General features: G+C 39.6%; 1 protein-coding gene across 1 annotated transcript in view; it reads left to right on the top strand.

Annotated features, from left to right (window-relative positions):
• Positions 1-1,309: 1,309 nt before the first annotated feature.
• Positions 1,310-11,611, top strand: part of LOC109428492 (guanine nucleotide-releasing factor 2) — a 337,898-nt gene continuing 327,596 nt past the window's right edge. The window contains exon 1 of the mRNA XM_029855778.2: positions 1,310-1,771. Coding sequence (XP_029711638.1) covers positions 1,708-1,771 — 64 coding nt within the window. The 5' untranslated portion in view covers positions 1,310-1,707. The remainder of the gene's footprint in view (positions 1,772-11,611) is intronic.

The following is an 11,611-nucleotide window of genomic DNA, read 5'->3' as shown; positions in this document are numbered from 1 at the left end:
GGGAATGACATATCCTTTTTAACCGGAAAATCCGCATTTATCCGTTCCTAACCGTCGCAAACCGCTGCTAACTGAGTAGAAATAAGACGCGGTTATCGACGGTTAGCAACGAATAAATGCGGATTTTTCCAGTTAGGAAAGGAAGTGTCATTCCCCTGACCAAAGCGCTGTACAACCTGCAGCTCCCGACCAATGATCACCTATGCAACGACGGTTTGAAGAGATTGCGCTCAATCTCGCCGCAAAAAGCTGCAGATGAAGCAAAACAAGCTGCTCAAGATGATTCACAACTTGAACCCTCGGTACCCGACCGCCGATCTCCACTAACTGACCGGAGTGAAAACCATCGATGCAAGCATTGAACGTGTCACGTGATCCTTCAGCGACATATTCCTTCAGTGAGATGTCAGAAAATCCACTCATCGGAGCACGCTTCCCTCAACATCTGATACTTTTTATCTGTGTTAACGAGATTTTTAGCCCTTGGCTAGTTCATCTCGGGACCCACGCTTTACTTCCCTTCCAAAGGAAGAATTCACATTTTGCGAGTTTGTCGGGAGTGGGATTCGATCCCAGGTCCTCGGCGTGATAGTCAAGTGTTCTAACCATCACACCAGGTCCGCTCCATCTGTGATACTAGTTTGTAATCTGAGATCTAGGGTTTTTTTTTATATCTTCACTAACACAGGCAAACGTAGCTAGTATTTGTGTATTTATGTCTCATATAATAAAATTGAATTGTTTTCTCAGCTGAAAGGTAAACCAAATCTCTGAAATACTGCGTAGGCCATCATACTTTTGTTTTCGGCAACACACAGGTATTAGACTCGTCGTAACAAACAGAACTTACACTCGAAACATGTCACATTATAAGGACACTGAACACAGTCAATAAGCGAACAGACACCGACAATCAGAGTATCACGTGCACCTGACACACAATAGTTTATCCGAGCAGAAAACAAGCAATAGAAGTTGAGCCGAGCTGCAAACAAGCAGAACATCCAACGCTTCTGTAGAAGCTAAGTTCAAGTCAGTTCTGAAATCAATAGAAAGTTGTTACCAAATAGAATGGTTTAGCACAACAAAGCATAAAAAAGTTTGAAAAATTTTATATAAGACCCATACGAGACTTCTATAAACGTTCCACTTAGATTAGATTTAATGGCATGAAAACTGCATGCAAGTCGGGGAATTTTGCCTTACATTTATCAGATCTTTTCATTTTTAGTTAACTATTAGCTAAGATGGTCATTTCCAATTATGCTTCTTTCAGCCGGCCCTGTAAATCTGATTGTGAAAAAGAAAAATAATTTGCAGCAGCAGTAGTGACCCCACAAAGAAGAATCTGGGCAGTGCGACGAGGCAAAAATTGAAAAGTTTAGTGCAGTAATAAGAAAGGAAAAGCAAAAAATAAATAAAAAGAATTATGTGTATGACGACGGCGAGTGATTCAACGGAGCACCGATAGTGATATCAAGCGAAAAATTCACCCAAACGGGATTTCCAAGGAGAGTAGTAGTGTGGTTCGGAAAAGAACGGAAGCAGGGTACGCGCGCGTTGTGAACCCGACGACAGTGCACGTCAAGAAGGCAAAGGGCACCTGAAGCGAGCGGAAGTGTCTTGACAGAGAGAGAGAGAGAGAAAAGGGTCGGGTAAGCGGAAGCTGTGGTAGCTGGCAGCAGCAGTAGCAGCAACAGCGCAGATATGGCGAATCCGAACCGGAGTGAGAGAACGAGCGCTCCGGCTGGCACGGCTAGTAACGGCAATGGTAAGTCTGATGAATATTCTTTATGCGATTCTTCTGTGGGTTTGATATGCTCGGGATTCATATGCAATATCGAATGCAAAAGAATACGTACGCTAGAATCATCATTGTTGTAGAATCCATTTAGATATTTGCAGTAAAGGCACCTCAAATGGTATATGATTGTATTCAGAGTCGCTGCAGAACTTAAGCTAAGGTATTTAAGGGAAAAGGCGTCGTGCGATAGTTAAGGAGTATGCAAGAGTACCTGAAAACTATCGAATCTACATTTGTAACTAGAGATCTCTTGCTGTATTATGGATAAAGTTGTATATTCACATAGAAGCATCGCATACACCTACTTTTTGCTTAGTATTAACTTCCATGGCTTTCTAAGAATCTCATAGAACTCAGTTGATTATAGGTCATTGGAACGACAAGGAGTAATCAGAAATCATTTGAACACTATACACAAAGTTTATACTCACAAAGGCTCATGCAGGTGTGTTCTGTTATATGTTTACTGCTCCACTCGCAAAACATTTTCATATGAATAGGAAATTCAGCAAAGATGGGACAGTTATGCGAGTGGCGGCAGTTTAGTCAGTGATAGTTAAGGGTCTCTAAGATGTCTTATGAGTACAGATTATTAAACCTACAGGTTGGTAGTACTATGTATAAGTTTCATTGAGAACAGTTACTTTCAGCATCGATTTTATCCGTTAATCGTTTTGGGCTAAAATCTCGTCAATACAAATAAAAAAAACCGTTAATCGTTAATGGATTTTGTTACATAAGGTGTTCGGTAAAGTTAGACTTGATATATGTTTTATCAACTTATGAGTTGAACCGCTTTCGAAGGGTCCCCAAGTAACCACAGTGCTGAAGCCTTATTGCATGCAGATATACGGTGTATTTAGTGCAATCATTACTTTACATGCAAACTTAAGGTTGATTTAAAGTGGAAGTGGGCAATTATAGAATCAAATTAGGATGATACTGGTATAATCTTGAAGCAGTCGCATAATTGCCCATTTCCACTTTAAGTCACCCTTGTAGCACAGATGTTCTAGAAGAGGATATGTATCTCTTATATTACTAAATTTGGTCATATAAGAGTTACATGTGCATTTCTAGAACATTTGTGCTACTAGGGCAACTTTAGGTTTGCATGTCAAGTAATGATTGCTCTGAGTACACCGTATATCTGCATGCAATAAGGCTTCGCCGTGGTTACTTGGGTCTCCAAAAACTCTCTTGAGTAGGTCATCGATTCTGCAAGCTTAAATACTTGTAGTTTAAAGTAGAATCAATTAAAGCAGTGAAACGCACTAAATCCCCACAGAAACTTACCAGAAATTTATTCAAATGTCTCTAAAACAACTTAAAACTATGTGTAACCCCACCAAAATTATCTTGAAAATTTCTCAACCCCTGCAGGCTTTTGAAGCTCTGAGGCTCTGAAACCCCCTGAAACCTCCTGACAGTACTGTGAATCCCTCGTAAAATCTTTCTCTCCTTTAAATCTTCCTAAAGAATAATGAAACCGGTTACGAATCCCTTCACCAATGACCCACAATGAAACCCACTGAATCTCCGTGAAACCTACTAAACACTTTTGAATCCATCTGAAAATCACCTGAAATCTTTGGCCATTCCTTGACAATTATAGAAACCTTACGAACGCGAGGGCAAGACTATACGGTGATCTGCATTCGATTCGATTCAGATTTTCGGCTGTCACTGCAACTCTGGTGACATGAGATCACACCCACCCTCTTGAACCTCTTGAAGTCCCCTGTAAGCCTCTACTGTACCATAGTTTCCCTGAAACACCATGATATTTCGTGACATTATCTGAATCCCTCTAAAACCTCTTGTCACCTATAATACTCCCTAAAGCCCCTTGTTGCCCTCCTGAAACGCTCTGTTGTCTCCTTAAAACCGTTCTAAATCCCAACCAAACTTCTTCTATAAACCCCTGTTACCCCTCTGGATTCGCCTAGACCTCCTTCAGGAGGAAAGCTCCGTCAGAAGCTGCTTAGAAGGCTATCCGACTTCCTGATGTGAACTTTCAAGTTCCGAAATTATTTAAAAATGAAGCTGCTTAGAAAGCTAAAGAGCAACCTCTAATAAGCTGCTTAGCTTATAAAGTACCCTCTTATCTGAACTTTTGGTTACTTGGGTAACTCAAGAAGAGTCCATCCTGGAGGAATCCCTGAAATAATCTCAGAAGAATCCCTAAAATAATTTCGGAAAGGATTCCTGAAATAATTCCAGTTGAAATTGAAGGAAGGAATCCAGTGGAAAGTCCCAGAAAGGATACTGAAAGGATTGCCTTAGAAATTGGAAATATTCTTAGAATAAAAAAATATCGGGAGAAATCCGGGAATAATCAATGAAGAAATCGAAGGAAAGAAATCTAAAAGAATATTTGAAAGAATGCAGGAGAAATCCCCGAAGGAATCTACTACTGAAACTTGGAAGGAATACCCGAAAAAGTACCGGAAAGAAATCCCGGGAGAAATCAATGAAGTAATCAATGTAAAAATCCCGGGAAACAATTTCAAAATTACTGGGGAATCTTTAATAGAAAAACTAAACACATTCCTGAGAGAATCCCGTAAAAATCATGGATGAATGTTGAATAGACTCTTAGAGTACTTAGACTGTTCCGTCTTGATGACGATAGCGTCGCCTTTCTCGCGCCTGGCACCTGCCCTCCTACGCCTTGGCTTGGCGTCCTGCGCTACTACCTGCGGATTCACCTTCTTCTTCCTCTTCCGCTCTACCTTCGTCTAAGGGGGGTCCTCCCCTTGGATCGCCCTGCTCTGTGACTGTTGAGGGCCCACCAGCGGTCGCAACCCCTTGTTCCCATCGTTCCGGGACGGGCCAGCCTTTTCAGGCCCACCCTTCCCAGCTTTCCGGGAACCCTGGCTGGGGTCCGACTTTCCGGCATTATTAGCGACTTTCGGGGAATGATTCGCCTGGCCTTGCGGGCACCGCCAGACAGCTCCTCGCCTGACGGCTGCCTCGCCCGCTTCTGCGATTGCTTGCTCCGTTTGTCGCGAGCAGTCGCTTCCACCTTGTTCGGACTTCCTGCGAAGGAGAAGGCCTCTGTTTGGGTAAACTTCGACGCCTTCTCCTTTGCGGGTTCCGCCGCTCCAGCAGCCAGCAACGCGACCGCGTGCTCCTGCTTGGCCTCATCGACAGACACTCTAAGTCTAAGCAAGGCCGTTTTCAGGTCCTTGCTTATATTCGACTTAGTTGTCGCAAAGTCGATAATTTTGCCAAGCTGGTGCTCAGCAACCTCTAATGCGGGCCGTCCTTTTCCTACTTCTTGGCTGATGGCCCTCAGCAACCACGCTCCGTCCATGACCTCCGCCGGCTGGCTTGCCGTGGAGTGGACAGGAGCTCCCACGCTTGAGCTACGTAAGCAGCTTCCAGCACCTGACTCCTCACTTCTCCTTGTCGGAGACCTCATCAACCCGCTTCTTGCGAAGGGGTTGATCGCACCACTACTTCCACCTATGTTGATATTTTTAGAATTTTTGCTCATAATGTATTCCCACGAGTTGCACGGGAAAGAATGTCCACCACGCCAGAGCCCAGCATTAACGCGGTAAGGGACAGCTTACTGTGGAGGGTGCCCAGGTACCCCACAGGCTCCGTTAAAGATCGAGCATCTTTTTCACCTTCTCGATCACTCATTCCTCAGCACGGGTCGCTTGACACCTTGAATTGGGGTTAGTAGTCCTATTATTAGCCGGCGACTACGCGGCTGACTCGCAAGCGGGGGGTGCGTCAGGCCCCAGGACTTTCGTCCCTGCTGCCCCAAGTAACTCTGGTATGCAGACGTACCAACGTCAAAGTGCTACCATAGACTAATTTCTACGAAGTTCTTAGTGCAGTTTCTATAGAGTTTAAATAAAAGCTTATCATATATATTATATTATATTATATTATATTATATTATATTATATTATATTATATTATATTATATTATATTATATTATATTATATTATATTATATTATATTATATTATATTATATTATATTATATTATATTATATTATATTATATTATATTATATTATATTATATTATATTATATTATATTATATTATATTATATTATATTATATTATATTATATTATATTATATTATATTATATTATATTATATTATATTATATTATATTATATTATATTATATTATATTATATTATATTATAATATGATTACCTCTAATCGTTCGCACCATGGATCCTGTCCAACACACCTCCTGCAGCGCTACGATGCCGAACCCGCGGTCCTTCAGTAGATCAGCGAGTATGCGGGTGCTCCCAATGAAGTTGAGAGATCGGCAGTTCCACGTACCGAGTTTCCAATCGCAAGTCCTTTTTGTTCGCTGGGGTCGTTGCCGTTGGTCTCGGTTCGTATTATTCTGTTGATGATTTTCCGTTACAATGGTTTTGGTTTTGGTGGTAATTAATTAATGAGGCATGCTATTTGAATGCAGTCTTCAGCGAAGTTGTAGCTGATAGAGTACCCTAGACGTAACAAGTGTCAACTAACGCTCTAGGGCACTTGGGGAAATACTACGGTCGATTGAATGAAAAACATCGTTTTCCCATAGTAATTCCCATACAAACTTTGAAGGGCTTGTGCAGTCTCAATTTTCAACCAAATGAGCTCAAATTTCGGGAGAAGGCATAGAATCTATTCAATTGATAGTAATTTTAAAGCTTATTTTTGACAATAAAAATAACATGATCACTTTAAATAATAATTTTGGTGCCAAACAGCAAAATTACCCGGAATTGTTGATCACACACTGAAGTCAATTGAATACCATACACAAAAACCTTATAGAAGCAACAAGTAAAATACACAGAAATAATAACTTAAGTGACGGTTTTACCTATACCATTAGCCTGACTGTCACTGCCCGAAAGCCAGTACCCCCAATATCACAAGCTTGAATGTACCATTAGGCCGAATATATGGCCTAAAAAGCTTGTTCTTGAGGAAATTGATTCTAATGTTTCCAGCAGTTTATTCCTTCTTTTAATCATCTGCTGTTCTTTCTAGATGAACTTCTTAGTTTATGTGCGCCATTTCTAACCAATATATTCCCTTATCACGGTGATTGTAACATGTGAGCTTAACATATTTGGGCTAATCTAATGGCGCTCCGGCTACTGTTATAGAATCTTACTATCAATGGTGTAAGGGCATTCGGCTGAAGGCCATTGGGTCGAATGTCATTGAGTCAAAAAGTTATTTTGCCGAATGGCCATATTTTTTTTTCGTTTTCTTCTTTTATGCTGTCAAAACAATTGTTGAAGTTAGAGCTACTGAATTTTACCCATGAATCTTTCCTTCTTTTAAATATAGGAACAATATACGGGTTTAAGATCTGTTATTTTTTTTTCAATAATTTAACTATTTGTTCCGCAATATCAATATTGCTTTACGATTCTAATATAATCAACAATTTATGCCAAAAACTAGACTAGATGAAACTAGAAAGAACAGCCTGTGTTCAGAAGAAGGAAAGATTCACTATTTGAACTAGAGAGAATAGTTTCATTGTAGAAAAATAGTTTTTTGCACCGGAACCGTTGATGTTCAACTGGTGAATTTTGCCTTCTTTTGAACATAGGCTGTTCTTTCTAGTTTCATCGTAAGACTAGTTTTTGGCATAAATTGTTGATTGCAGTAAAACAATAAGGCAATATTAATATTGTATAAGTATCAGCTAATTATTGGAAAACCGAACAAATTTAAGAAACCGTTCCAATTCCTGTTCCATAATCACTGAATTGCGATTCGTGATCACCATTCTACCTATTGAACATTCGGCCTAATGGACTTCGGTCAGCAGTATTTTGACCATACCAGATATTTGTGGACATATGCACTTATAGCCTAGTTACATCGAAGTCTCGCGCTTAGTATCATACAGGCGTATCTGCTATGATCGATTTCTCTTCATCGATTTTCTCTTTGCTCAAGAACTACCGGTGAATCATTTCCTGTTGTTTTCGTTGTTCTAGCCCTAGTCGTCCTTTCTCGGAACAAACCAAGAGATCATCCTAGCAGTGAAAATATTGAATTATTGTAAACGATTGAAACTTATGACATTTTTTTATGTAAATAGACTGAATTATATCCACCAAATTCTCACAATCACATCTTTAGTTACAATTAATTCTTAGAAAACGGAGAAAATTTCTATTTGCCCGAAAGTACCCTTTGCCAGAATGTACCAATCCCCAGAACTTAATATTTAATATTAAATTCTGGGGATTGGTACATTCTGGCAAATGGTACTTTCGGGCAAATAGTATTCTGGCAAATGGTACTTTCTGGCAAATGGTTTTCTGGCGTTTGTCATTCTGGCGAATGGTTTTCTGGCGAACGGTTTTCTGGCAAATATCGCACAATCGCTCCGAACACATATAATATTAACCCGGGAACGGTCGCGTCGTGTGTACTCAGTACACGCACCATGAAAAAAAGCTCGCTTATGGTACACAGCGTGTGCGTGGTGTCGCTGAGGGTGGCCGAAGATGTGACGGCTCGATGGTTAAGGAGAAACATCAGAGGATACAAATATGGCTGCCACAATGGTCGCCACCTACTCACGTTTTCAAGAGCACAACCCCTGAAAACTCGTAAACAAATGCGCTCTAATTGGAAGATCTGCCTCTTTTTGCAAGTCAGCAATGCCAGGATGAACAAGTGCTGCGTGGTTTGAAGCTCCGTTCGTCAGAGTTGTGCCTCGATAGTTAGTATGGGAAATTGCAATAATAGAGACGAATGCCGAGAATGGTAAAGTCTCTCTAAACAAAAAAAAAATTGCAATACTGGGATTTCTTGATGTTTCACCTTAACGCACGCATAGACGCTGGGAGTGACATGGCTGAGAAAGTTAATGTCACTCCATTGATGATCGTGCTCCTGAGCTGGGACCAGGCCTGAATTAAGGATTGTGGGGGCCCGAGCGGGTGTGGAGGCCACTCGCAGGTACAAATGCGATGAGCAACAAAGTTTTCCTTTGTTTTTAACAACCAAAAATGGTTTGCGTGGGGCACGCATACCAGGAACCTAAGTATTATCGAACTTACATGAACCTAAAATCTTTTTCCATAGAATTTTGGCTTATGATCTAACCTTAGTTCAAAATATTCTATCGGTGAAAATTGAAATAAATCAAGTTTGAAGATTTTCTATCAAATGAGGTATATCCAGAGCATAATTTTGATGATAATCAAGAACTACAAACAATAAGGCGGCATGCATGACCTGTCACATAACCGATGGCCTCTTCTTAGTTTTTTAACATTATATTCACTTGTCATTTCTCCGGTATATGTGTTATATGACCAGCCCAAGGGAGTCTGCCGTGATTAATTAGCTGATTTTTTTTTTAATTTGGTGGGCAGTTAGTGGTGTTAAATGTTTGGTTTATTTTAAGTCTTGGAGTGAGAATCGGAAGAAGCTGAAAAAGAAAAAAATCCTAAACGTGTGTGGTGAGGTACACGGCATACAATAAGACGAGGCATGCCATTCATCTGTGTAAACTTCAATTTTCAAAGTCAACTTGGGACGTCATTCTTATCGTCCTATTACATGGAAGAAACTGATGAGGAGCAATCGATCGTATTGCCTTTGTACGATTTTAATTACGTATTGAAATGTTTGCCACACAATAAAGCATCTTTTTGACTGTAACTTGTTTTTAAGTTTAAGCCTGATAAATGCTATGGGATTCATTTCTATTATGTGGATCTATTTAACATGAATGATATTCAAATAGTTGATTTTGCTGTTTCAAAACATTCATTACGTTTACAGTATTCAATTTGATAAAATGTTGTCAGACCTATTTGAAACTTTGATTTCATATGCCAGAAAAAAAGAACGTTTGCTTTGTAGGCGCAGTTTAACAGGGTTGGTCTTGAATATCTCAAAGATTCCTAAAACATTTGCTCATGCACGAAGCTAGAGCGCATCTGGCCCCTCAGCTTTAACGTCTTGTGTGTTTGTTTTGCATTACAGCCAGCGCGCTTGGATTCGCATTCTGACGTCAACTGTAAGGTCATCTTCAGTGTCCCATACTTGATTCGACTAGACGATTTTCTTTCACTTACAGTTCCTTTAACACATCCAAGTATTTTATCAAATTTGGAAAAACTGGTACATAACATAAACATGTTTTTTACGAATATTGAGTTTTACAATCAAAGCCTCAAGAAATCTATTGCAAGGAACCCATACACGGCAAATTTTAAAATTTTTACAGTTCTCAAATATTATTAACATTTGGGTTGGCGAAGGGACTAAATTACATGCTGAGTACACTCCTGGAATTCAAAATATAAAAATAAACGTGGCAAAGGTGTAATGTTTTTAATACTTAAATTATCATATTTTGATAGTAAACTTATTAATATTATACTAGTTTTTATTGGAATTATTCAAGTCAATAAAAAAGTTTAACCTTCTGCTTGTCGCGTGGTTGATCATTATCGATTATTACAGCACCACGGTAAACGGTATAACAAGCAAGTTTGTTTTAACGTGTTGTACAAAATACAACATCACGACTTCTGAATGGTTAAATCAAAGTATTCTAACCATATTGCGACATTTGCACTCATTTAGACTCGACCAGGATTCATTATTATCACAGTCGAATTTCACACACGACTTCGCAACGGATAACGTACACAAGTTCGCTTGAGTTCATAGCAGGGTCGTCGGTTGCATAACAATACATGGAATTAATGTGAAATGTCGGTGACAAATGATAATTCAGTGGATTTTCAAATTATCACAGAAGTCTAAACAATGATGAGAAACCCAATAATATCATTCTATTATCAAACAATTCATCTAGCACAAAATTATTTATCATTTGTAAAGTGTTACTTCATGAGTCGTGCAATATAATGTTTATGTTGTGGTTTACGAAAAAATGAGCTTATATTTAGTATGGCAGACTTCCTTGGGCTGGTTATTCAATCGGATGCCGGAAGATTATTGTCGTTTTTCTTCTTTGAAGAGCCAAGGTAGGTGTTGGGTGCATTATCGGTAACGCAAATGGCACATAGCTATATGCAACTACGTATCCACAATATAATGTCACCAAACGATCTGAACGACTAACGGTGGTTGACCAACAACCGGGCCATGTGGAAATAAATTCTCCATTTGGCATAGATTGACGACGTAAATGTGAGTCCATCACTGTAAGCTTCAAGGCAGGTATGCTTTATATAATAACTTATTAAGAATTGTTTGATTACGAGACTCCACAGATAGGTCTGAGCATAACAAAACGTCAAAATAATGCTCAGAATATACCTCATTTGTTAGGAAATCTTCAAACATAATTTATTTCAATTTTCGTCGATAGAATCTTTTGAACCAAGGCTTTTCTGAAAGGTTAGATCATAAGCTAAAACCCTATGGAAAAAGATTTTAGGTTCATGCAAGTTCGATAATACTTAGGTTCCTGGTATGCGTGTGGGGCCCCTAAAACATGGGGGCCCGGGGCTCTGGAAGAATCCTGAGAGGAATACCGGTAGGAATTCCTGGAGAAGTACTGAAATCAATTCCTACGAAAAGGAACACAAATGAACGAATGCGGTCTCCCACCAACATGACGCCGAGAATGAACATGACAAAGAGAAAGCAAGACAATGAGAGCGACGCCTCGTAGTGTAATCAACTGTTGCTGAAGTTCTGTTTTGATCTTCAGCCCGAGCTCTGTGAATGTGAATATGATTTTTTTAATTTTTGGAAATTACTTCTTAGGCTATTTAAGGCTATTTAAGGCACGTAAATGTCGAT

This window comes from Aedes albopictus, chromosome 1 (genome assembly GCF_035046485.1).
Source record: "Aedes albopictus strain Foshan chromosome 1, AalbF5, whole genome shotgun sequence".
Taxonomy (NCBI): domain Eukaryota; kingdom Metazoa; phylum Arthropoda; class Insecta; order Diptera; family Culicidae; genus Aedes; species Aedes albopictus.
This window is presented reverse-complemented; position numbering and strand designations above follow the sequence as displayed.